General features: G+C 33.0%; 2 protein-coding genes and 1 long non-coding RNA gene across 16 annotated transcripts in view; 1 reads left to right on the top strand and 2 right to left on the bottom strand.

The window, feature by feature from the left end:
- The window catches only part of LOC107217132 (transmembrane protein 8B-like), a 557,855-nt gene extending 556,932 nt beyond the window's left edge, over positions 1 to 923 (bottom strand). Inside the window, exon 1 of one of the 2 annotated variants that reach the window (XM_046738348.1) lies at positions 474 to 923. The gene's annotated coding sequence lies outside the window, so the exon portion shown is untranslated. The remainder of the gene's footprint in view (positions 1 to 473) is intronic. The other variant, XM_046738347.1, reaches the window with a different exon arrangement.
- On the top strand, positions 885 to 22,200 carry LOC124294161. The gene is made up of 2 exons (XR_006904056.1): positions 885 to 950; positions 21,048 to 22,200. It is a non-coding gene; the product is annotated as an uncharacterized LOC124294161 (long non-coding RNA).
- On the bottom strand, positions 1,914 to 21,128 carry LOC107227108 (protein O-mannosyl-transferase 2). Of its 13 annotated transcripts, none has more exons than XM_046738334.1 (16): positions 20,934 to 21,128; positions 20,548 to 20,678; positions 20,023 to 20,106; positions 19,859 to 19,943; positions 16,692 to 16,796; positions 16,497 to 16,605; positions 15,596 to 15,864; positions 12,598 to 12,704; positions 12,209 to 12,401; positions 11,223 to 11,426; positions 10,603 to 10,754; positions 10,423 to 10,511; positions 10,065 to 10,213; positions 6,059 to 6,079; positions 5,227 to 5,636; positions 1,914 to 4,034 (listed from the first exon to the last, which is right to left on the bottom strand). In XM_046738334.1, the coding sequence occupies exons 1-16, from the start codon at positions 21,126 to 21,128 to the stop codon at positions 3,911 to 3,913; spliced, it is 2,427 nt and encodes an 808-aa protein (XP_046594290.1). In that variant the 3' UTR covers positions 1,914 to 3,910. The 13 variants fall into 13 exon arrangements, with proteins under 13 accessions (XP_046594290.1, XP_046594291.1, XP_046594295.1 ...); XM_046738335.1 differs by having other exon boundaries at positions 1,914 to 4,016; XM_046738339.1 differs by having other exon boundaries at positions 20,548 to 20,819; positions 20,934 to 21,072.
- Positions 22,201 to 22,322: the final 122 nt, after the last annotated feature.

Genomic DNA, 22,322 nt, shown 5'->3' with positions numbered 1-22,322 from the left:
TTCTTTCTCCGCAGCGGAAGAAATTCGGTTATCAGTACGGTTAAACGTATGCAAGTGCCCTATTCAAAATAACTTTATGCGTATGACTGTATCTATCTAGAATACTATACACACTGTTATAGCTTTATATCTTATGAAATAAAATGCATTGTACTACAAAGGTCATGATTTGATCGTGAACGATTTGACATAAACGTGCATCTCACGTTAATAATGAACGTATCACTGCCAAAAATTTAAGAATTGCAGGCTGCTAACTTACTGTAATCGATGTGAAAAGTTCGTGAGGTCTTTGGGAATACGGTTAATATTCAAACGGCAGTTTTGCCTACTATAATCGAAGCTTTGGGCCGAATTAGACACTCTTTCAATTTGACAAATAAAACCAATGAAAAAAAAAACAAAATTTCACGACAGATCGAACAGATTAAGAATATTTTGGGATCTGGGACACTACCCGGAACTTTACTGACCTTCCCCGGAATTTATTGATCCACTAGCCTCCAACGACCCATTGTGAACCCGTCGGTTTAGAAACAAACTCCAGTAAGAAACGCATCGACAATAAACTAGATACTGCTACTGCCTCGTCCTACAGCGTTGCTGGACTGCCTTTCCTAGTACATCAGCCAACCGGCATGAGCGGATATACTAATTTCAGCCTACAGTCGGCTTATTATACGCGAGCCAATGCCATGGTGCGTTGGCATCAATTGTATTCAATTCTTCTCGTACTTTAACTATTATACACTGGCCGAATTACGCTGGACAATGGGCAATGGTGCACTGCCAGTGTAACTAGTAAGCTTGTGTTTTACCTAGCCTTATAAACCCGATAGTCGGTTGGCTTAACTCCACAGTGCAGGGACCTCAAGTGCGACATTTGTCTGAACGAGAAATGTTTTCGACGAAACGAGAATGAAGTATGAATTTTTAGTGAAATTGTGATGGTGAGTGTTACGCGTTTAATATATAATGAATTATTGTGTATAATTCACTATCGGTCGTCAATCCGATTCACCATGCGATAAACCTTGTACGTAATTTTTTACCATACGACAAGGTCGTTATTTATATTTTTCGGCTACATTACAGTATAAAAAAAATTAGCACTATAAGACATTGTCATAAAATTTGAATTTCTTAATTACGCGACTTTTTCAGACTCTCTGTGATTAAAAATGTGTATGCAGTACAGAAATGTATAAATATTTTTTCGTTCGATATAACACCTTTTCGAATGTTTCAAAATAATACATAGAAACTGTCTTAAGGTTTAACTGAAATATTCAATGATATTGTAATATGATTAAATTTGAAGTAACGCGATTTATTAAATGCTTTAACTTTCAAAAACCAGTTATACCTATATTTTTGTGAAGAAATCATTGTTTTACAGTTGAATTTCCGGTAAAATATACTTCGTATGAAAATTCTGTGCAAATGAAGAAGGAAATTATGAGGTTTAACGAAACAAATCGATTGTAATAAATATTTTGCACAGCTGCAGTTAAAACTTAAATATGATGAATTTTGCATTTTCTAGTTCAGTTGCCGTACGTAATGGCTATTCTAACAGTTTCCAAATACTGCAGCATGTTCTAATCTTCAAAGTTCATAAGCTTATTTCCAACAATATCTAGAACAAGATTTACGACTTCTACTGTAGATTGCAGGTCTTGTAGTAAGGAAAAACGGCATTTGGTGAAAATTCAAACATCTGTGTATAAGCTGATTGTAAGTCTTAATCATAATACTGAACCAAGCTACATACTGAAGGCCAGAACTATTACGTCTTATAAGTTTTGGTAAATGAAAATGGGTCACGTGACAGTTACTCCCAATGTTTTGATAACCCCTGAGAATTGACTCTTTCACAAATTATGGGAGGGATGGGCGCATAAGACAACATATGAGAATCCGCAGAAATATTTATGATACAATTTTAAAATTTTTATGCAGTAATTTAATATTCCCAGGGTATCTGCGCTTATAGCTAGCGGTAAGTAGAATACACAGCGTTGAGTTCAGAGACATGTGCTCGAAAATTTCGAATTTCGTATAATGGTAAACCTATGCAAACAAATAGGTATTGTAAATCGTGGTTATTCTTAACTTTTTATACATGAACAAGTCTATGAATTCTAGACGTCGGATCTGGCCTCACCCGCTCAGATCTCGCAACCCAACAGTCAGAAAAGAATAGAAACGGATTGAGAATTTCAATACGATCTATTCCGATTTCTTTATCCAAACGGATGTTTCGTATTCTTTGAAAAGAATTAATTCAGATAGAAAGAATTGAATCGGATTGATAATTGCCATCCCTTATTGTAAATAAATAATTGAAACGAACAAGCTATTAGAGGTGGCATTGACGCGAATATGACGGGATAGGAAAGAACAGATAAAATCGAATAGAAACGAATAAACAGATTAAAACGAACAGTGTCTGATTGGAATAACTCATGCTTAATTCGGAAACTTAAAGAAATGGGATTCATAATTCTGCTAATCGTTCCGTTTCTATTCTTTTCCGATTGTTGGGAAGATTTTGAGCTCAAAGTCCTCGTAGAAAAACAGCATCCCAAATTTTTTCAGATTTATTTCTCTTTTATTTTCGAAGTTATTGTATGGGATATTGTATTTAGTTTTATAATTTTTGTTTCAATTTTTTTTTTTTTTTGCTGTCTTTTGCCACTATAAAATTTTTTTCAGAAAATGGCTTTTTTGTGTAAAATAATCTTATCTCTTCAAAAAATATTTTTTTTTTCGTTGATGCTTATAAAAAGCTCTCAAAATTGAGCTTCAAAATTAAAGGGTTGTTTTTTACGGTTGCCCAAATTTTGAAAAACATTCTTTTCCAAAAACTGAGAAAATTTTACAGGATGCACGTAATTTTCAAGGAGGGATTCCGATAAACAACGAGAAATGAACTACTGAACAAAAATTGAAGAAAATTTTCAATTCAATTTATCCTATTTATAATGATGTTTTTGTAATCTTTTCTTTCTTTTCCGTTTCCCACTCTCTTTTTTTCCTCACTTCCTTCACTCATTCTATGGGTGCGTTCCAAAACTAACTCCCAGTGCTGTCAATTATCTTTTGTCTGTTTTACACTGCAGAGTTCGGAAGTAGCTATGCCTCTGTCCTAGGGATTTTTGTTGCGTTACCAGCTAGTTTTGGAACGTACCCATAGCAAGATGGTAAGTAGATAGAGAAGGTAGTAAGAAAAAAAAAGGGGGAAACAAATAATTGAATGCATAAGATGATTTAGATTTTCAATTTTCGTTAATTCATTCATTTCTCGTGTGTTTATCGAGATCCCACCTTGAAAATTACGTGTATTATGTAGAATTTTCTCAGCTTTTTAGATTTTAAGCTCAATGTTAAGAGCTTTTGACAAGCATAAACAATAAAAAATTTCTTTTTTTTTTATAAGCTGAGATTTTTATGTACGGAAAATTTGTTTTCGGATTTTTTTTTTAATATGGCAAAAAAATGCAAAAAAAAAGTAATAAAACAAAAACTATAAAATTATATGGAATACTCCATAAAATAACTTCGAAAAATATGAGTAAAAAAATCTGAAAAAATTTGATAAACTGTTTTTTGATGATGACTTTTAGCTCAAAAAATTGCGAAAAGATTTGAGCGGGTGAAGCCGGATCCGAGGTCTAGAATTGGCAGACTTGTTTAGAGAAATTCTACAACTTATTTTGCAATATTAATAATATTACATTTCTTCATTTCTTCAACATATTATACGTACATATAAAAATGATAAAATATTTAGTAAGAAAGATTCGTACATAAAAAATATAATGATCTTAACACTGTATAATATCAGCCTTTACGAGACCTCGACTGAGTGAAAGTCTGGTTGCTATGTGAATACTTATAGCATAAACTAAAACTCCCAGGAATCCATCCAGCGGAGTGGATGTAATGGACTTTCAGGATGGGAGGCTGATGGTCCGTCCATGCCGTAAGCCAATGGAGAAAACAAGTAAAAGCTGAAAAAGAATAGAAAACTAATATTGATTTACCAAACCTGTTAATGCTCTATATCAACGGAAGACTAAATATGAAAACATGCTTCCCAAATTCAATATAATCTCAATAAAGTAAAATACCAATGTGTGAACCACTTTGTAAAGCAACTGAGAAAGTACACTAAGTGTGACGTTTATTTAGGGCTGGTTTTACGATCCACTTGTGTTGCATCTACATTTATCAATTAGGTGTTTGATGATTATTAGTTGGCAACCAATCCAAATAATTCTTGTAAACTTGTGATTTGTGTATGGGACATTTTTAAACTGAGGTTTTTGATCAATTTTTCCCAAATCAAATAATTTAGATTATTTCATTAAAAACATAAAACTCCCGAATAAATTGTTTCATTCAAGCCAACTGTTGCAATCAAAATATAATAATAATAAATAACAATGACGTATTTTTCATTATAATAGACCTACGAACTTACATAAGTACATTACCAATGTGTGTGTGTGCGTGCTTTTCTATACACACAGTTTCAACACATCAATCCTCGCTCAAGTAAGAATAAGCATGGTGCACATCACACATACACAAATCGAGGTAGATGCTGACCGATTCAAGGCTACCGGTATGGTCTGCTACCATCTATTGAACCTGCATTGCAGATGAATCGAGCAGCTTCGAATTAGTCAAAGTCCACTTCGGTTTGTGTACATGCATGCCAAGAAATGATTGATTTTTATAATTGTGTTAGAATGTAGTCTTCACAAGTTGTAAGTCATTGTTATTTTCTACTAATCGTTTGTAAGAATTACAAGCGTTAGCTGTAAAGTACAGTGAAAACCATTTTTCAAGATACCAAAAAGTGAATGTATTCAAAAATTCAGTTCCAATCAGTAGTGACCAACAACTGTCCTTAATAGTATGAGGTTTATTTTCATGACTTACTAGGCCATATTTTTAGTTGTTAAGAAAAAGTAATTGAATGTATCTTCACAATACTTTATAGATATCAAATACGAAATTGACAAAACTCAATAAATCGTATGAGTCAGATTAAACATGTATAAAAAAAATAATTTATTTTGTGAATTTTCAACAATTCAACTAATGAATTAACTTAAAAATGATTAGAAATGGTATAAACATACTCTCAGTGATTGAATTTGGTTATACCTATATGTTTGATATTTTGAAGAATGGTTAAGGAGTCTTTCGTACCTATATACTGTTCCAGACAATACTAGCCCCACTGTGGAATGATAAATAGTATGCCCAATCATGCCAGGAACGAACGTGGGTATAGTTTCCAAAATGTAGTTCAATGTTATTCCGGTCAGCATGCAGCTGAACAATAAAGCAGGGAAGTAATGATGGAAGTAGAGTATACGTCCCATAGCCCAAAATGGAACGTAATGTAAGAGCCATCCAGTAAACATCCACATGCCAGCCTCGAGTGTTCTCCTTCTTCGATATAAAATATCAGGATCCTGCAGATATCCTCGCTGTTCTTGCACAGAGGCGAATAGATATGCGAGAGAGAAGAAAATTAAAAATGCTATGTTTCCCCACCATATAATCGGATTTCCGAGTAGATAAATACGATTTTTACTCCCCGAAAAGAATTGACCCTGCAAAAAATGAAAAAGAGGAATTCAGTAATTACTACTCAACACTTATCAAACTAGATAAAATTCGTTGTGTGATATGAGTATTACAGGCACTCCAATCATTTGGAACTAAAAATAGAAAATTAGGTAGCCTGATAACAGTAAAGCATGTCACTTTTCTAATGGCCTCAATAACTATAGAAGTGTGGACGAGATTATAGTCATCGAATTCAAGTTCATTAAAAAACACAAATTTGTAATTATATAACTGTATTTGTAGTATTCCACTTCAATTCCATCGGGTCCTGACCCTATTATTCAAGATTGAGTTGACAATCTTTATAATGTTTCAGACACTCTAATTTTTTTAGTTGTTTACAATTTAAATCAATGTAATCTGGAAATTCTCAGGTAAGAAAGAACAAAATTCACGCAAAACTCACCTTTTTCTCTGTAGCGTGTGTCTAAATTGAAAAAAACATTCTTCAAATAGACAATCTAAGAGTTTTACGGGAAATAATGCGAAAATTTTATTAAGATACTAGGGGCTTTGCACGTTACTTTTGATGGTGTGTTAACTGTGCAGAAAGACGACAGTGATAGCATAAAGCTTACTTCCAGCCACTTAAAAAAGTTAACTTCATGCACCTTAAAAAGGCTCACTTGATGGATTTACCAAGATGTTTTAAATGTATACATCAAAATTTTTGCATAAAATTCAGTAAAAAAAGGTCCAAACTTTGAGATTCTGTTTAAGATAGTTTCACCATCGGTTTAGGAGATATTAACAGCTATTAAGGAGGGGGTTTCATCCACCAAAGCAGCTACATTAACCATAGGTCACAAATAGCGATCGATTTGTTTCTAAGTGTATTTTTGTGCTCCAAAAAACATACCGTGGAGTTCAAAACGATAAAAAAATATTTGAACCCCAGCGAGTATCTATATTTGACATATAGCAAGATATCAAAAATCTAAAAAACGATTGTTCGTTCGGAATAGTAAACTGAACGAACATCTCAAATTACAGCCAAAAATGTTTTAAAGATCGGAAATTCCGTTTTTTAATATATTTTAATGTTACTTCTTTGAACTGTAGCCAATTTCATGTAAACTAATAAAGCTCCTACAATGTTAGCACTTGCAATATATTATACATCTATAGTAAACACTGTTTACTTACACAAGTCTCACTAAGTAGTTAAAAATTAAAAATCTAGGCAGTCTACCAAAACTTTCGTATCACTTTGGATATTTTCAAATTATATTATTAATGACAAAAGTGTTCAAATTAAAAGTTGAATTTTGAAGTACCATAATTATTCATTATATCATATCATAAACGTGTTCAAATGACCCAAATACCGAGAAATAAATAAATACATTTGAAATAAATAAAAATTTTAGTAAATAAATTTATAACTCGTAACTGAAAATTCATTTTTTTTAATTTATACCTCTGAAACTATTCGCGGTAAGTACTAATATTGCAGGACTTTTTTTTACATGAAATTGATTGAAGTTCACGAAAAAAAGTAACTATAAAAAATCTTCACAAAACGAAATTTTTTGGATTCTTTAAAAAGTATCTTCTCCTAAAGTTTTCAATATTTTAGGCTGAGATTAGGGGTGCTCATTCAGTTCACTATTCCAAACAAACAATCGTTTCAGATTTGTGATATCTTGCTATATGTCGAATATAGAAAATCGGCGGGATTGAAATATTTGCTAATCGTTTCGAACTCCATGGCATGTTCTTCGGAACACCAACGTATACTTGGGAAAAAATCAACAGGTATGTAAGACCTATGCTTCATGCAGCTGCTTTGGTCGAAGGAGCACCACCTTGAAGAAGGTATGACGTGCAAAAGATAAATTAATATAATAGATTGGAAAATTCATTACCCAGCACATTTGGCACTTACTCCTATCATGAAAATTTAAATCTAGCTCAGTCCGTTTTTTCAATCACCATATCAAAAATTATAAATATTTTAGATCGAGATATATACATATACATATACACACACACACACGCACGCACGCACGCACGCACGCACGCACGCACGCACGCACGCACGCACGCACGCACGCACGCACGCACGCACGCACGCACGCACGCACGCACGCACGCACGCACGCACGCACGCACGCACGCACGCACGCACGCACGCACGCACGCACGCACACACGCACACACACACACACACACACACTAATATATATATATATATATATTAGAGTGTTTCAAAAAAACCGACTATTTTTTTTTTTTAGAAGAACATTGAAAAATCTTCCGAGTGTCCCTCAAAAATGACCTCGGGAAATATGAGCTCTTAATATTGATATTTAGAGGTGGCGATTCTCAATTTTCTATTTTCCATTTAAATAACATGGGAAAAAATTTTACAAAAATTTCAAATCTTATTGCTCGAAAACGAATCAGTGTGAAGATATAAACAAAACATATTCTTGTAGGAAATTTTACGCTCTACAAAAAAGATCTGAATAAAGATTTGCGTAAGGTAAGTCGTTTCGGAGTTATCAGGCCTCAAACATCGAACCGTTTGAAATAATGATGTTATTAATTTATAAATGCTACAAAACTGACTCATATCGTTGATTAATGAAATTTATTAATTAACATTTCACTGGAAGTCTTTAGTTTTAATTTTAAAATCAGAAGTATTGTGTATTTAAGTGATATGAGTCAGTTTTGTAGCATTTATAAATTAATAACATCATTATTTCAAACGGTTCGATGTTTGAGGACTGATAACTCCGAAACGACTTACCTTACGCAAATCTTTATTCAGATCTTTTTTGTAGAGCGTAAAATTTCCTACAAGAATATGTTTTGTTTATATCTTCACACTGATTCGTTTTCGAGCAATAAAATTCTAAATTTTTAAAAAAATTTTTCCCATGGTATTTAAATGTGAAATAGAAAATTGAGAATCGCCACCTCTAAATATCAATATTAAGGGCTCATATTTTACCGAGATCATTTTTGAGGGACACTCGGAAGATTTTTCAATGTTCTTCTAAAAAAAAAAAAATAGTCGGTTTTTTTGTTATATATACATATATAAGTTGCTGAAAAGAAATTGAATTCTTTAGCGTATATTAAATTTATGGTAAATTTAAAAATATACAACGGAAGCAAATAGTAATGGATAAAAACGAAATTGTGTATTACAGGCTAGTCGAATTTGAATTGCGTTACAATTCAAATATTAGAATATGGAAAGAACCGAATTCGTAGAAAGAAACACATTGAAAACAATAGAAAGATTAATTTCGATTGATTTTCACACCGCCTCTTATAGTTTTGTGAAATTTTCCAATTAGTAAACATCAAAATGAATATGTTGTGATACATTCAAAAAATTTTTCGTTTATTCGGAAGGTTTCAAAATCTAAAATTATTCTCAAAATATTTTACGTGAAAATGTGCAAACTTGAATATCTTGGGTTCCAATTATCGGAAGAACTTTTACAAAAATCCAATGCAAACAAAAAAGAGTAATTTTCAAAACTGTGTTGCATAAAATCTTTGAATACTTAGTTCTTGTAAAGAGTAACTGAATTTATTTTCACATTTCGATTTCCAGACAGAAGGACAATACAAAATTACGTAAATGAATGTTATTGGAATATTGGTAATGAATGAAGGGTCTAGATAACCATTTACTTCAGAAACAACTTTTTGGAGAACTGCGAACGTTGACTTGGATGGCTTTTAGTGAAAGCCAACAACTCTCGAAAGCTAACAAAAAACTACAACCTTGATGTGGTCATTTTTTTTCAGTTACTTCAAGTTTCCGAGATATATTCATTTGAAAAAAAACGGCAATTTCTCAAATAATGAATTAAAAAATCTGAAAAAATTCACGCAAAGTACCTTTTAGTAGTACTTTGATATAACCAATTATGGGGCAAATCTGAGATGGTCCAAAAAAGTGGCCGAGTTGACGGAGAATTCCTCATACGTGTCACAACATCTCGTTAAAAGAAATGTGCATGCAAAGATAACCTAATTTCTGTGAATAAGTTATAATATTCTAGGTAAAATATAATAATCTACTATCTAAGGCTCTTTAAGGAAGTGCCTTAATGGATTTCGACGTTGTCGTATGTATCTGCAAATATAGATGTTCAAATATTTCAAATGCGAAACAGGACTCAACACCACCATTCTAAACACAATTCTGAACAAAACGCTACAGCAAATTCGTGTATTTCATTCCATTTCTTTATTTCTGCGTCAAATGAAAATGTATTGGAGTGTTTTTATTCAGAACCGCGTGAAAAATGTGGCTGTCAAGAGCCCTGTTTCACGTTCGGGATACGCGGACTTCGATATTTGGATATAGACAACGTCGAAATCGACCAGGATACCCCTTTAACAATCACGTGTTCTGTTGTAGAACACTGGTACATTCTTACCCTATAGTTGATAGGCCATTGCCATGGTCTTGAGGTAACTTCTCCCTCCTTGGGCTTCAAATCCGAATTACCTTGCAACATAACTGCGTGTGATTCAAGAAATCTTTCCAGAAAACCAGGTGCGTATACTTGGAAACTGACATTTGGCACTGTTAAAAGTGAAGAAAAACTCCGTTGTATTTTTAGATATCAAATCCAGTACTATAATTTTCTATCTGAATCAAATTTAACTATTCTGCGCTGGTACTGTTTATTATATGGATGTGTGTTCAAAGAGCTCCCATTTATTGGAAAGAAATGCAAAACACAGGTCTGGCGATTCTACCATAAAGTATTACAATTGAAAATGTTGGCTTACATTTGGCAAAAATGTTATCCTCAATATTCCACATAGAGTTTTTATCTCGCATGTTCGGATTGCAAGAAACTTCCTGTTGACTATATGCCCTGTGAAAAGTGTTACAAACTTGATAAATAAACATTTATAATTTTCTATAATTAGATTTATGTTTAGTCGGCAAATGTGATCAAAACTTACCATTTGGGTAATGTTTTTCCACTACTCGTAAGTGCGCAGTGATGAAGATAATGAACGAATTTCAGCTTGCTTGTTACTGTTTCTACAATATCATCTTCTTTTCCATTTACGATCAATACTTTCCAAACGTCATTTGCATCTCCAGTACCATTCTAAAAAATGTGCATTGATGTTTGACTACTTTTGGGTAAATACTGATACTTAGCATTTACAATTAGAATTGCCAATTGCAGCTAGTGAAAATTTTCAGAAATTTTGGCATAGGTGTATTCATAAAAAATGAACGTGGGTTTCAAACTGTACGCATACTGTCAATACATCAATTATGCATAGTAAGAACCAATGAGATTCAGTTAGTAATACGTGCCTATCATGTTGCTGAAATTTCATACTTTATGGGAAATGATAAGAGCTTTTAACCATGAAACGATCTTGGAAAACGAAATAAGTGATAAACAAGAAATGTTTTCTTGAAAATTCTTTCTCAATCACTTTGAATCAAACACGTGAAATTCCATGAAGATTAGCTGAAAGTACAGTAGTCTCGAGCTAAAAAAATGCCAAGTCCAAATTTATTGTACAGGTATAAACAAATGTGACGCAATGGATTTTTTTCATACCTCTCCATATCCAGTAACCTGGTAATGTTTTTTTGAAATGGGGGCTACTTCTTTGTGTGAGTGTAAATTTCGGCGAGTCACTATATGCTCTAGTCGGATTAAGTCACCGTGTTTTACTAGTACATTATCTGGTGGTAAGACATTCGTATCGAATTTCTTCACCAACCAACGGTTATTGTCGTCTTTGTGTGAATACGTAGTTATCTAAAACGTAAAAACGTAATACTGATGAAAATGGAGCAAAATTACAAGCGATTTAAAAGAAGTCCGAAAAATATTGTTTTTTTAGAGACTTGTCATCACCATGAAAAGGAGGGAAGAGCCTGATGGTTCGTCCGGCAAACCTCCGCGATGACCCGAAAACGGCTAGTTCGAAAATCTGAAAGTGACAGGACTTGGCAACTAAATGAGAACTAGGAAAAACAAAATTGATCCATTTTTTCAATAAATGAATAAACTCCAAATACATATTCATTTAGAAAAAGTACTAAAAAAGATAAAGTATAGATTTCTTGGTAAAACATTGAAAACCGATTCGTTTCCGGTAGAACCGGAAGTTCAAACTAAACATGACATTGCAATTTTTCATGCCCGTCATTTGATTGTAAAACCCTGTAAATTTCAGATTTTTTCATTGAACCATTTCCCAACTCATTGCAGGCGTTTGTTGGACAGACCGACAAACCGACATCCTGACCAACATTTCTCTATAAACCTGTTTTTCGGATTCTAGAGATCTGAAAATGTAAAGATTCGTTGAAATTAGAAAAAGTGATTTTCGGCCGAAGCCAAAACCTTTCTTACATCACCAAAGGTGATGAAAAGTAAAAAAAAACAATAGCATCATAACTATAAAACAGTTTAAAAGTGGATTGAAGTGATGAATGGGTTTTGTATAATGCAATAATGTTTTCACATCAACAATTAGTATAGTTGGAAAACAAAAATTTTTTTTTACTCATCGAAAGATTATTATGCATATAGACCTGTTGTTGACGAGCTCCCATTCCTTCTGGATACAAATGCCAATGTGAATGCAAATAACCTCCTCCGGTGCGATGGTTTTTAAGTGTTATGATAGCACCGTATGCCAAATGCCGAGGCATTGTTGCATTGTGCAAAGAATTTCCTTCCAGCTGTGACTGAAATCCTGAACTATAGAAACCATCTCCATTGCCACTACAGTAAGATGGGAGCAAAATAGTATCAAGGTATTCTATATTTGATGTAAAGAAATATCATATGGGTGAGCGACAATAATGACTGGGGCATAAAGCATTACTATTTCATGTAAGTAATATTAAATAATATGTCAGTTTTTAATGTAGGTATTACTAGTAAAAAATCATGGTATTACGAATTATAGCAGTCTCACCTTTTATTTAAAACAACCAGGTGGATGTAAAAAAACAGCACGTACACAATTACTGGTAACACTATGAGACAAAGGGTTCTAGCTAACAGATGTTTAACTGCATTCATCTGAAAAGAAGCAATAAACAGATTTTACGGGCATATAATGTATACGTGGACATTATTCGATGTTAGTTGACCTAACATTTCAAATAGGTAATTATCATACTAAAATAACGAAATTTCTACTGGACTATGTCAACTTAGTCGCGTGCGATATGTTTTCGTGCAAAGTGGTCTCAGGTGAATTGAAATAAGGCAAATAGAGCATGTCCCTACTGAGTATTTAAGTCGAAACTTCATTACTTTCAGATGCAAGCTAACAATAAATTTAATGCAGAATTGCGATTTAAGAGTGCACCAGTATACATAAAAATGAACATGTACATTTCTCTGGAAAATATTTGTCATTGAAGGTATGTTGATGTCAATATTCCAAAATGTCAGCATCATTTACAATAATTCAAGTTCTTATTTGGTACTTTTGACTAGAAACTGAAACTGACATCTCATTATTGCGTTTTCTCTGAGATGATGAAAATTAACAAAAGAAACTCCGTGAAAATCTGTCTAGTTATAATGCTATTTTACAACTGAAAGTACATATGGGCTAGTCCGTTAGTTATTGTTCAATGAATTAAGACCAAAAAATTTTATTTTGCTGTAATTTTGATATGTTATTTGGTGTACCAACATATGGAAATCCTCCAATTCTTAGACGTTTGAGCCACCATTCACGAGAAAACATGTTAGTCAGTCTTATCACTTTTGTGAATCGCACACTTTTCTTTCAATTTCTTGGACTTCTTGATGTTGGAATAAAAATTTGATCGAATATATTTTTATTGAAAAGTGTTTTTTTTTTTTCAAATATTAAATCCATTAAAAAATGCGTAGTCTTTTTTGGTGGAAAATAGATCTTTTTTTGGGTTTCACAAACAGAAAAATTATTCTGATAATTCCATCAGAAAGCTGAACATTTTTTCGCAAGGTCACTGGATTTTCCAAGTGGGATGAAAATGGGATTCGGATTAAATTGATCAACCACGTCAAACCTTGCATACTCTTCTTATCATCACCTGACTGCCTCGGTTCCCATATCAAGTCAGCTGATTGCTCCCTACACTGTCAGTTGCACACGGTATATAGTAAACTGCAATCAATCTGCAACCAATCTTTTACATCCTTCCTCTCATAAACTTTCTCTTCAAAGTTATCTTTAATTCGACCAAAATCTGAATTAACCTCTCGTTTCGAAACCAAACTAAACAAAACTCCCCCCTCTTACCTCCTACAATCAATTTCTCCCTCACATTTTCTCATTGTACTCTTTATATATTTTTAAACTAAATCAAACATTCAACTTCCTCAATACCAATTTCCATTCACCCTTCACCTTTCGTATGCGCGCATAATTGATTGGTTTAACTCTTAAGAGTTAAAAGTGGTCTTTTCTATATTGTGCGCATGCGCTGTCGCAAACAAATGTGATATGACGCGACCCTAATCATGAGATTATTTATTTATTATTATATATTAATTTCGCGCTTCGTGCAAATCGCGTAACATACTCTTGTTATGTAAAGAATCATTTAAATTCGTCTTCGGTTATTATGCATGTTCACCTACGACTCATATTGCAAACTTACACTCGGCCTAAAAGGATCGAGTTTGCGTTCTAAATTTTAACTTTCTAACTCCGTTTTGTTCAGCGTTATCACAAAAAAAAACCCAGTTTTGTTTTTGTATGATAACACCGCTATTTTCACTTTAAAAATTATTTAAAAAAAAAATGTAGATTATGCAAGCATCTGAGCACTTGTTGAGGTTTTTTTCAGATTTTTCGGTAGTAAGGTTCTCTCTAAACACTCTTGAACATTCGGATTGCTGATTTCCAGTGGATTTTAGGGAGTCACCATCTTCTTTTTTTACAGTATAAACATCTAGTTTTGTTGAACGTGGTTTCGAATTTCACAGTGGAATAGTGGGAGCCACTTTTGATGGGACCAGAAAATAGCCGTATCGGATCTTCTATTCTTCTCTTTGCGCATAGCTACCTATTCATTGTGACTGCTGCACACCTTCACACTGCTATAACCCAGCAAGTGAGGCTTCGGATTTATTTGGGAAATAACATACCAGAATTAGAGATATTTTCTAGTCATTGATGTAAGATGGCATATGAATTTGAAAACGGAAGTAGCTTCTGGCGACATACAATACACAAGTTAAACTTGTGAAGAACACGTTACAGAGTTATATGGTCAAAAACTTCAAAATTAACGTTCAATGGGTAAACACCTCTCAAACTAATTATACATTTCGGTTTTCTGTGTTACTTCTGTACGTGGTAAAAATTACAGAAGATCACCCAAACCTAGATATTCGTACTGTAAAAAAAAAAGGTGATCACTCATTAAAATCTATCAGAAATCAGCAAAGCGAACGTTCAAGAATAATTAGAAAATAGTGCTCACTACTGAAAAATCTGAGAAAAATCTTTGACATGTGTTCAGATGTCTACCGGATCTGCAATTTTTTAAATAATTTTTAACTTAGAAATAGTGATGTTATCGTAAAAAAAAACGACTGAAAATTGCGTTTTTTTGTGATAACACCGAGCAAAATGGAGTTAGAAGATTAAGATTGCAAGAAATTCGGAAAAATCTTTAGATTCGCAAAAGTGTTAAAGGAGATCAATATATTTCTCATGAATGGTAAAGCCTAAAGATCTAAGCATGGGAGAATTTTCACATCCCAGGACACCGAAAACATATCAAAATTGTAACAAAATCTCATCTTTGGACTCTGATCATTGATTGATAATCGGCAGACTCGCCCATACAGATTTGATTTACAAAGTTACAATTTTTTAATCCGATTACCTGTTGGTGATGGACAATATAAATACATTGCCTTAGTAAATTTGTATGATCTTACTTACAAGAAGCATAACTTACGACAGGCTTTGAAAGGTCGCCTAATTCTCTCCACAATTCATGCAACGTGTAGAGTCCAACCAACAGGACAATAAAGAGACCAACAAATTTAACACTTATGGAACATGCAAGCGCCATGCCAGTAAATGACATCCAACCCCACCAAGAGAATGTAAATGGTTGATGCTGCAATGAGCCGATACGGGACATTCCCCATAATGCACACATCATAAAACACAATAGAATTGGATCCAGAAGAATGTATTGATTCAGTGTAAGCAGACCAACATCTGAAAAAACATAGAAGATTGTACACAATTTAAAATAAGTATAATTTCCTTCATTTTTGCGATTCTTAAGATATGACAAAAGTGAAATAGAAGTATTTCTCTACAAAACACAAATGTTACAAGTAATTTTCTTGTACTAAAAGTAATTCTCATGTAATGAAAAATTTCAACCAACCAAGAATTACAAAAGGTCTCAATAAAAATTTGATTCAATTATAAATGACAAGAGCGAAAACGGACATTACTTACTGCTTAGGATGATACCTCAAATCTGTTTCAGTGGTAAAAATTAAGCATTATGCTTCACCATAATATAACTCGATTTTTATTTGACTAAATAATAATTTACCACTTACACATCTAGGACATATGCAGTTCTTATAAGTCTAAAAATTTCGACATCTCTTTTCACTAATTGTAATTTGAAATTAGGTACATGCTAGTTGATAATTACTTGGGTAATTCTTGCAAGTGTAAAGTGATACATTCAATGTTGTATAAATGTGTCAAGTATGTTATTATGATTGAAATATTAAAATCAATTATTGTATGCCTATACCTTGGAGTGAATATGACTACACAAACAAATTAAACATTTACTTAAAAACCATGATAAATTTATCAAACCATACCACATAGAATAAAAGTAGCAGCATAAACAGATGAAGGCAAAGACTGCGTCAATTCCCAAACAGTAAGGAATGCTAATGGGACGATAGTTGCACCCAACATTGTGCAGAACTGTAAATGCAAGATTACATTGAAATCTAGCAATAAATTTAATAGAAAGTACTTTGATTATATTATCATTAATCTGTATTACTTACTACTCTCATTCCTATATATTTTGTATCTTCATACTTGTCACCAGGTTTCTCAAATGGAAATGAACCATTGTAGCCAGTTAGATACCCGGATAAACCAATAAGCATCTAGAATTCATCAATTTCAATTAAGACTAACATAATATGAAAATAGGAAAATGAAAAATATCGATAAAAATAACTGTAACTGCTACGAATGAATTAACATTTATTTTTTGAATTAGGCTGTATGTTAAGATCTGGCAATTTATAATAAGTATAGATTTGATTAGCTTCCGAAGTCACTGTGTAATAAAATTTTTCACTGTTAAAAAATGACATGTCACATTGAATTTTGAAATATCGCTGGCTCGAAGTCGCTTTGTCACGGCTATGATTGATTGAATTTGCTCCAGTTTGAAGTACCAAAAATCAAATTTGATCGATCGAAAATGTTGTTTTTATTGTTTTATAATAACTAACAGGTATGTAAATGATCACGGTTCACGAAATTGGAATTAATCTTAGAAGAGATGTTTTTAATTACTGACAGTTATACATAGCATTTTCAAAAGCATGCTGCTGGGGTGCGTTACGAGTCTATTTAGGGGCTCAGTGTCATAATGCTATTGCTAAAAATCCCACATGCAAAGAATTATACGCAAAATAAAATCTTACGACACATCTGGTAAAATCACATAATAAAAAGAGAGCTAATAAACTGAAATAGATAAAATCAAAAATTTGAATTTCTAAATTCTAAACATAGTATGAAATAAAAAAAAAATCATAAGTAACACATATTTCATCAATTCCATCAAAAATGATTTGAGTTGCAAAGCTAATATTTTACAAACAATCACCTGTAATTAGGTCAAATTAGGTTTGAGAACAGAAGACAAATCAATTTCTGAATGCCAAAAATAGTTCGTGCGAATTCATTGTAAGTTCGTTAACGTATTAAAAACTTATATGATCGTATTCATTGTTTATTAGTGAAAGTGAAAAATGAAAACCAGAAAGCATTTGGGTACCATGCACATTGATACTGGTATATAACATTTAAAACAGTAAACAAAACACTACCCGAATAGCCTAAATATGCACCTACAAAAATTATCGTGTTGTGATAGTAATTTCAACTATTGTAAAAAAAAAAAACAACTTGACTTATGGTTGCATATAAGCTCAATCTCAAAATTAATTGTAAAAGGTTGTATGTAAAAATACTGCATAATCTTGATTAAGAAGATGCTATAGTCAGTCTTTACTACCTAGATTAAATGTGACCACTTATTTTGACTATTATCACCTCATACGAATCACTGATGTGAAAAGAACACAGTCAGCGCCATTCTACATGCAATGCAGAACAAAATTATCCAAAAACTTTTTAGTTTTATGTGAGAATAACCGCAGGAAATGATTTTAGCAATGAGTGAATTACAGAAATACATTTCTTGGCATTATTTTGGCACAAGATATTTTTGTTGTTGAACCTTTGTCTTACACATTACATGTAGACTGGCACTGACTGCATTATTTTTAATTCAGTGACGTGTAGAAGCTAACAATGGTCAGTGACATTTAACATGGATGGTGAAGACTGACCACAGCATTCTAGTAACCAGGGGAAACGGGGACAAGAGTGACCTGAATAAATAAAATTCACGGTTAATGCGAAAATCATATGTATGTTTGTTCAATTTGAAATACAGTTAATAATTGACTCTGCAAGTATCCATAACATTTTTATCTCCAGGTTGGTATAAAAAAGTTTTTAAGTATCACTCAGAATCCACCTGTTATTATGTATGACAGACTGTTTTAGTATACATATAGTCAATGTATTGATAGTAAAATTAAGTTTCAGAAGTAAAAACAACAATAAAATATTTCACAGTAGATCCAGTGAATTGAGATTTTACTGCAACATCATTTGTGAAAAGTATTCACTTGACATATGATAGATATTATTTACGCTAATTTTGCTGGTAAACTAGTGTAACTAAATGCACTGCAGATACTTTATGCTTGCTTTTTGTAGGTATCATACCTCAGTTATTGCTATATTTAGTAGTTTTTTATTGTTAATATGAGTTCTTTTCTATCGACATTCTATCTGTATTCTTTTGCAGCATAGTTGCTGTAATGTAATGTGTGCAGAAGTATAGACTCGGTAACCCTGTTGGAAAAGTTTGATAGTACATGAAAGATTGTGAATGATAGAATAGGAGATTCAGAAACACGACAGACTTATATGTTTGTGTCAATTCAGAAACACGATAGACTTATATTTTTGTGTCGTGTTTCTGAATCCTATTCTCTGATTTTCTTTAATACCAAACCGTGATCACTCAAATCCTATCGGAATTTCTTGAACTGAGAAAGCAAAAAACGATTGAAAACATATTACAAGGGATTTATTTTGATACCCAACAATCCGAATTCCTCAAGTGATTGCAAGATTCAACGAACCGAATTGTACATTTTATTTTTACCTATATGTGTCTACGCAGTTGAATAGTTTCAATTTTAATTTTATGTCTAAATTGTAGCGCAGCTACAATTCAATCCAATATGTAATAATTAATTTCTCCCGTATCCATGAACAGTTAATTCTTTCTTACAAATTTTGTATAACCAAGTCGATTTGTTACAATTTGGCAAAAAAAAAGAAACTGTATACACATTTTAAAAATAAAAAAAAAAATTGATTTGGATTGATTTTCGTAACATAGATTCAGTTCTCTTATAAAATTCGGATCTGTGAATCATCAGGACAAATTTGTGTCAATACGGTTTCATTGGTTTTAATTCAATCCTGTGCTAACCATGTGGTTTTTTGACTACGCCGCTGGCCATCAATCAGGATATCCTGCTTGGCAATTTTCAACCCGTCTAGGAGTGTCCGAAAATTCAAAAGAAATTCATCGAATCACGTCAACATTTCTACTTGATGCTCCAATAGTTTGCATTACTACATTTTTAGTACTTTAACAAGTAGAAATTTTTAAACATTGGAAAACTCCTGAGATAGTGAGAAACCCAAAAATCAGACGTAGCGATATCATTACAGATGACTGACGCAGGGTTGCTGATAACACTTATAGAAAAATACAGTTGCCGCAATTATTTATAAATCAATTTAGCTATCTTCTACACAATGTAAAACAAAAGTTTATTCATACTTTTCCTAGTGGTGGATGCACATCAAAGAAGAAAGTCCTGTTTATGTACCAACTGCCCATTTTACCAAAATGAGTTTCATCCCAGCTAAAAAACAAATTGTTGACAACCTTGCGTATAAAATACAAGGATTGATCCCAGAAGTTTTCTAGGTCTTAAAACTCACCATACATGATCAGGCTCTGTTACTTTGTAAAATCGAGTAGTAACAGTTGCAATCAATATTAATATAAAAATCAGCCACCAGATACTAAAACATCAAAACCATCGCATACTAATCATGAATCATGAACAGAGAAAAAAAAAATCATAACAGGGAATTTAAGTTCAATTTCTGAATCAGTCGAAAATCTATATGAATAATTTCAAAGACAAAGTTAAAGTTAATAACGTTAACGTAATGGAACATCGAGAAAAATCATTATGTTAAACTTTAAAGTAACTTTGGAAGAGTTGATTGCTTGCAAAATATGATTAAGCTTTTGCTGTATCATAGTTGAATAAATTTCGAGCAATCATGTCATGAAATAACGATTCTATACAAAAATGCATAATTACATTAACATTACTAAATACAACCTTATTTCAACAAAGGATTTTGAATAATTTTCTAAACGAATGATACCTAGTAATGTGCAATAACAAACTTATCGTTGTCAGAGATGATTTGCATAAATAAGATTGCACTTACAGGGGTTTGTCTTCGACCGTCTTCATGATGTTAGTTTCACCTGTTTGTTTGAATTTTGGCACTATTTTAGCGGTTTTTACAGATTTGCTACTTATCTCTTCAACCATCTCCAAGCTCAATCGGTGTTCGTACTATGCCGGTAGTCATGAAAATTTTACAAGTGTATATTGCAAATCGTACACAAGCCATGAAATCATGTATCATCTACAATTAGGTTCACTATATTTTTGCTGTATAGTTTTCGTGAACTATGTCCAACTCAGCATTTATGTCTAAATTGTAAGAGAATTACAAATTTATGAGTGAATGCCAGGAAGTAATTTCTTAAAAGAAGTAAATAGAAAAACAACAAAATAAATTCTAACAATAGCTGCGCATGTACTTACGTACGTACGTAACACCAGTAGGTTACAACACTTGCGACGCAAAACTAACTGTAACTGGTATTCTGAGGTGTTTTGCCGATGCAAATATCTAAGAACCACTTCTCCCACCTTCAGGCTGGCTGCACCCGTTGCGGCCGTTACATGCACCGTTGACTGAAGAATATAGACACCAAGGTCGCCAGATGGCCAGCGCATGAGGATCGTACCAACCCAAGAAGATTTACGGTACCATTACAGAGAGAAATCTCCTACCAAAGAGGATGGGATAGACAGGGATAGAGTGGAAGCTAAGCGTACCCACCGTCGCGCGCACCGTCTGGTGAGTCGCAGGACAAACCAATTGCATATGTGTGCATCGCGTCATACGTGTGTGAGTCACACCGGCAATATTTGCAAACAAGACAAGTTGTATCAGAAAAGCTGAAATCGAATATTCATTGTAAAGTTAAGTTCTTTGGTTAAGTTGTTCTAATTGAATATGGTTGTGTACTGCGGTGTGAAAGGGTGCAATAGAAATGCTAGAACCGACCGGGAACATACATTTTTTCGAATAGCAGTGTAAGTAGAATTTGATTACTAGCAAAATAGAACCTAACCTCCTTGATATTTGCCACATACCGTACGAAAAATCCAAAGATAAACATAAATAAATATTTTCTAATTTCAATATTCGATTTTGTTGCCGGCCCGAAAAATGGTTAGAATTTGCAGTTTATTATATTTGTGGATATTTATGTAAAAAATTTTTATCCCCTCATAATTGTATAGATTGTAAGAAATTACTAATTGATGAAAACGATAGTTTAGATGCTGAACATAAATTATATGTTATCATGAAAAATTATGCCGATACGCATGGATTGGTCTGTGCAACAAACAACGTTTTCGAAAACATTATTGCATGGGAACGCACGTTCAAAAGTGTAATTCAAAGCATCGTACATTCGAATACTGTCACTCAGGTTCTCTCTCATATATTATTATAGTCGTGCAGAAAGCTCGAATTATGTACAATCGATACTAGTGAAGCATTTTTAAAGTTATTCTTGAGAATACGCTGTCACTGGGAGACCAGGTTCATTCGCAGAAAGATTAGTGAATCCGGCGGAAAAACAGAAAATAAGCCACCCTTAGCAACTAAAAAAATGCGGAAGTTTGTCGCTACTAAAGTTTAACCAAATGTAAATATAGTTAAATATACTACGTATGTTATTGTGTTATTCAATAATCTTTTACTTTCAATAAAGAATACACTTATTACTTGTAATAGTGGATGTTCTATTATTCTTTTGTCCCATATTCATAATCTACGTAGTCTATAAAGTGGTCCGTAACAGTGAGTAGCCTGTCAATTTCATTCGGATTTCCCGCTGAAATAAAGGGTGGGGG

The sequence above is a fragment of the Neodiprion lecontei genome, chromosome 4 (genome assembly GCF_021901455.1).
Source record: "Neodiprion lecontei isolate iyNeoLeco1 chromosome 4, iyNeoLeco1.1, whole genome shotgun sequence".
Lineage (NCBI taxonomy): Eukaryota > Metazoa > Arthropoda > Insecta > Hymenoptera > Diprionidae > Neodiprion > Neodiprion lecontei.
Note: the sequence above shows the minus strand (reverse complement) of the source record. Positions and strands in the feature narration are given on the sequence as shown.

Bases quoted from the DNA above. Each gene is read 5' to 3' on its own strand.
- LOC107227108 (XM_046738334.1), bottom strand. From the start codon at position 21,128: ATGCGCTGGCCATCTGGCGACCTTGGTGTCTATATTCTTCAGTCAACG. The intron at 16,797-19,858 runs GTATGAATAAAC...GATGAATTCTAG, and splicing joins TGCATCCACCACTAGGAAAA to ATGCTTATTGGTTTATCCGG. The intron at 12,705-15,595 runs GTAAGTTATGCT...GCTTCTTTTCAG, and splicing joins GCGACCTTTCAAAGCCTGTC to ATGAATGCAGTTAAACATCT.